The sequence below is a fragment of the Pseudophryne corroboree genome, chromosome 6 (assembly GCF_028390025.1).
Source record: "Pseudophryne corroboree isolate aPseCor3 chromosome 6, aPseCor3.hap2, whole genome shotgun sequence".
In the NCBI taxonomy this organism is placed as follows: Eukaryota; Metazoa; Chordata; class Amphibia; order Anura; family Myobatrachidae; genus Pseudophryne; species Pseudophryne corroboree.
This window is the reverse complement of record NC_086449.1, coordinates 674,179,963-674,182,834: the sequence shown is the minus strand read 5'-3', so window position 1 is coordinate 674,182,834 and position 2,872 is coordinate 674,179,963. Positions and strand designations below refer to the sequence as shown.

Here is a 2,872-nt window from a genome sequence, read left to right as displayed (position 1 = left end):
CCATTGGTTAGCAGTACTTCCTCTGGCTGTATAATTAATGAATTAGATATAGTCTTCTCATCTTCTTCTTTACACCAATCAGCCAGAGCCTGATATAACTTTGTGTTTGTTCCTACTATAATAGGAAGATTCTCTCTCCCTTCAGGTACCTCAGGACATATCAGTGCGACAAATGGGACTTGACTAATTCCATCTTCATTCTCCTTTTTAAATTCCAGTGTGACACTAACATAACCCAGGTAAGGATATTTTTCTACACTAAGTCCCCATATGACTAGTCCAGATAGCGGCTGTATAGTTACTTCAGGTATGTTTGCTTTGTACCATGACTCAAAAATGATGGAAACTTGCGACCCACTGTCCAATAGTACTTCACAGTCTTTTCCATTGATCCTGGCTATTCTCATGGGAATGGGTCCCAGTAATCCCTCCGGGATGACTCCACTCCACCATGAACTCCCCATGGCACATCTTCCAACTTCTAGGGGGCCAGTGAGGGGACAACCACTGACCTCCCTCGCCCGTTTCCCTGGTCAGTGCTTCCCCTATCTATCTCATCTCTAGTGTTGTTTGTGAGGCTTCTATTTTGATTGCACTCAATAGCCCGGTGACCATATCGTCCGCATCTGAAGCAACCTCTATTTATATTTCTGTCTCCTCTCCCCATTTCTCTACTCCTTGAATTTCCACGAGGGGGAACTCCAGCACTTTGCGAGGCAATGAACTGTTCAATCCTTTTATTCTGCTCTTCCATCAGCTTCAGGATCTTTTCTTCAAATAGGTTGGGTTCTACTGTGGGTACTACTACCTTTACCTTTTTTATGGTGCGTTCCCTCATCTCTATCAGGGTCTCTTCTTGTTTTACCTCTTTCATGAGATCATTAAAGGTAGGAGGGGTCATTCGAGCTCCAGAGCAACGTAACTTCTGTGCCACTGGGTCTGTAGTTAGCGCCCCCCTTAATAGTTGTTTCATTCGATTATCATCCACTTCAATTCTCTTTATACCTCCTTTATCAACTATTTTATAAAGCAACCTATCTAGCCTATATAGAAAAGTACTCAACTTTTCCCCTGATTCTTGGAAGGTGTGATGCATTCTAGAGACTAAGTCCCCTACATCTTCTAGTGTTCCATAGGCATAGTCGAGAGCCTCAAAGTAAGTCTCAATAGTGGCATTCGGGTCACTTCGTCGTGCTGCTTGTATTACCCCCATTGCAGGCCCCCTTAAGCTCTCTACAACTCTTTGTTTTTTTATATGATCAGGACATTGCCATTCTTCTGTTTGCTGTATGGCCGCCTCCTTCCAAGACTCGTAGGTTTCTTCCCCTTGGGGAACTGGCTGAATCCCTGAAAAGATGCGTAATCTTCGGTAGCTCCCTTCATAATGCCATCTTTCCAGTTGAGTGACTACCCTATCCATTATGGACTCGAACTGACCACCTAAATGAGCCTCATTGCCTGATGGTGTATCACCCCCTTTGCCTCCGTTACTATTTATCCTTCCTGCACGGGGCTTTGGAGAAGTGTCTGCATCTTCTACTAATGGAAGTTCTGGCCAGAGAATATTCCATCGTCTTCCTGTGTCTTTATCCACCATCACCATTAAAGCGATTAGATTAGCATCTAAATCTCCCTCAGTCTCTACTAACATAGCGCATATATTCCCTGTCTCTTCTCTCCATTGATCTACTATTTTGGGCTGATACACTCCATACAGCTTCTCTATCTGTAATATCACATCACTATTAAAGAATCCGGAGAAATCTCCCCCAATTCCAAAACACCGTTGTGGGTTTTTTCCTTTCTGTTGGCACCATTGAAACACGTCTTTACCTGTGATGTCCTCCATTTTTTTTGGAATCTCAGCAGTGCCTCCAGTTGTAACCCTCCCCTACTCTGAGGGTAACTTAAGTGCCTCCACCCAAGCTATATATATATATTTGTATACAGGCTTGCTTGGGAAAGCCTAGCGTTAATGTGTGATGGGTATGAATGTGTAAATATATTACTATTGTTTAAATCAAACATATAATTATACCTTTACTCTTCTTCTAGGATCGTCAGATCGAGCTGGAACATGTACAAAACGTCTTACAGGTAAGTACCAGAATGTTTAATAAAAATGGCTAATGTAGCAATATTCAGACATTTCATTACAATTCAATTCCGATTGATAAAATAGCTAAATTGATCACTAAATATATTAAGAAGATAACTATACAGATATCCTTGCATGCAATACAAAAAATGAATGAATAAAACCCTGCTTGTCAAAAAATACCTCAACATCCAAAGTATCTAATTACCCGGGTAATAAAGTTTAGGTAAACTGCAGTTACATATGCATATGCCGATGGGGCCCATATTGAAGTGCACTGGAATTGTACATAACTGGTAGTCTCTTCATCAGAGTATAGCTACTTGCTGTGGAAATCCTAAACCTCCTTTGTAGAACTGTATAGTTACGTAGTTTCAATTTTCAGCTGTCTAGTGTTTTCCTCAAAGTTTTAATACTGTAACTTCTTTCCTGAGCAACACTGTATCCTCATATCACAGCCCAGAGACAGCCATTTACACACCGGCTCAGCACCTGTCTTATCAGTCACTGCTCTGCTGCTTCTCTCAACTTTATATAGGACAGCACCCTTGTTTTACCAATAAATGATACTTTTCTGTAGGTATACAGCTTACTATCCTCCTCTTAGTGACATGGAATAGCTCTCCCCCGACTTACATTAATAAGGGAGTAAAGTGGCTCAGCCTCTAGCATAGTCGCACAGTCTCTGGGTATGGATACTATACGATGCAATGGCTGACACGATGGCAAGATAGTAAGCCAGTAGTCTCTGTCTCCTCTGAAGGCTGCTTTCGT

The 2,872-nt window shown here is 41.8% G+C and overlaps 1 protein-coding gene across 1 annotated transcript; it reads right to left on the bottom strand.

Moving 5' to 3' along the window:
* Positions 1-481: 481 nt before the first annotated feature.
* Positions 482-1,849, bottom strand: LOC134934662 (paraneoplastic antigen Ma1 homolog). The gene has a single exon (XM_063930043.1). The coding sequence runs from the start codon at positions 1,847-1,849 to the stop codon at positions 482-484; it is 1,368 nt and encodes a 455-aa protein (XP_063786113.1).
* Between the last annotated feature and the right edge of the window lie 1,023 nt (positions 1,850-2,872).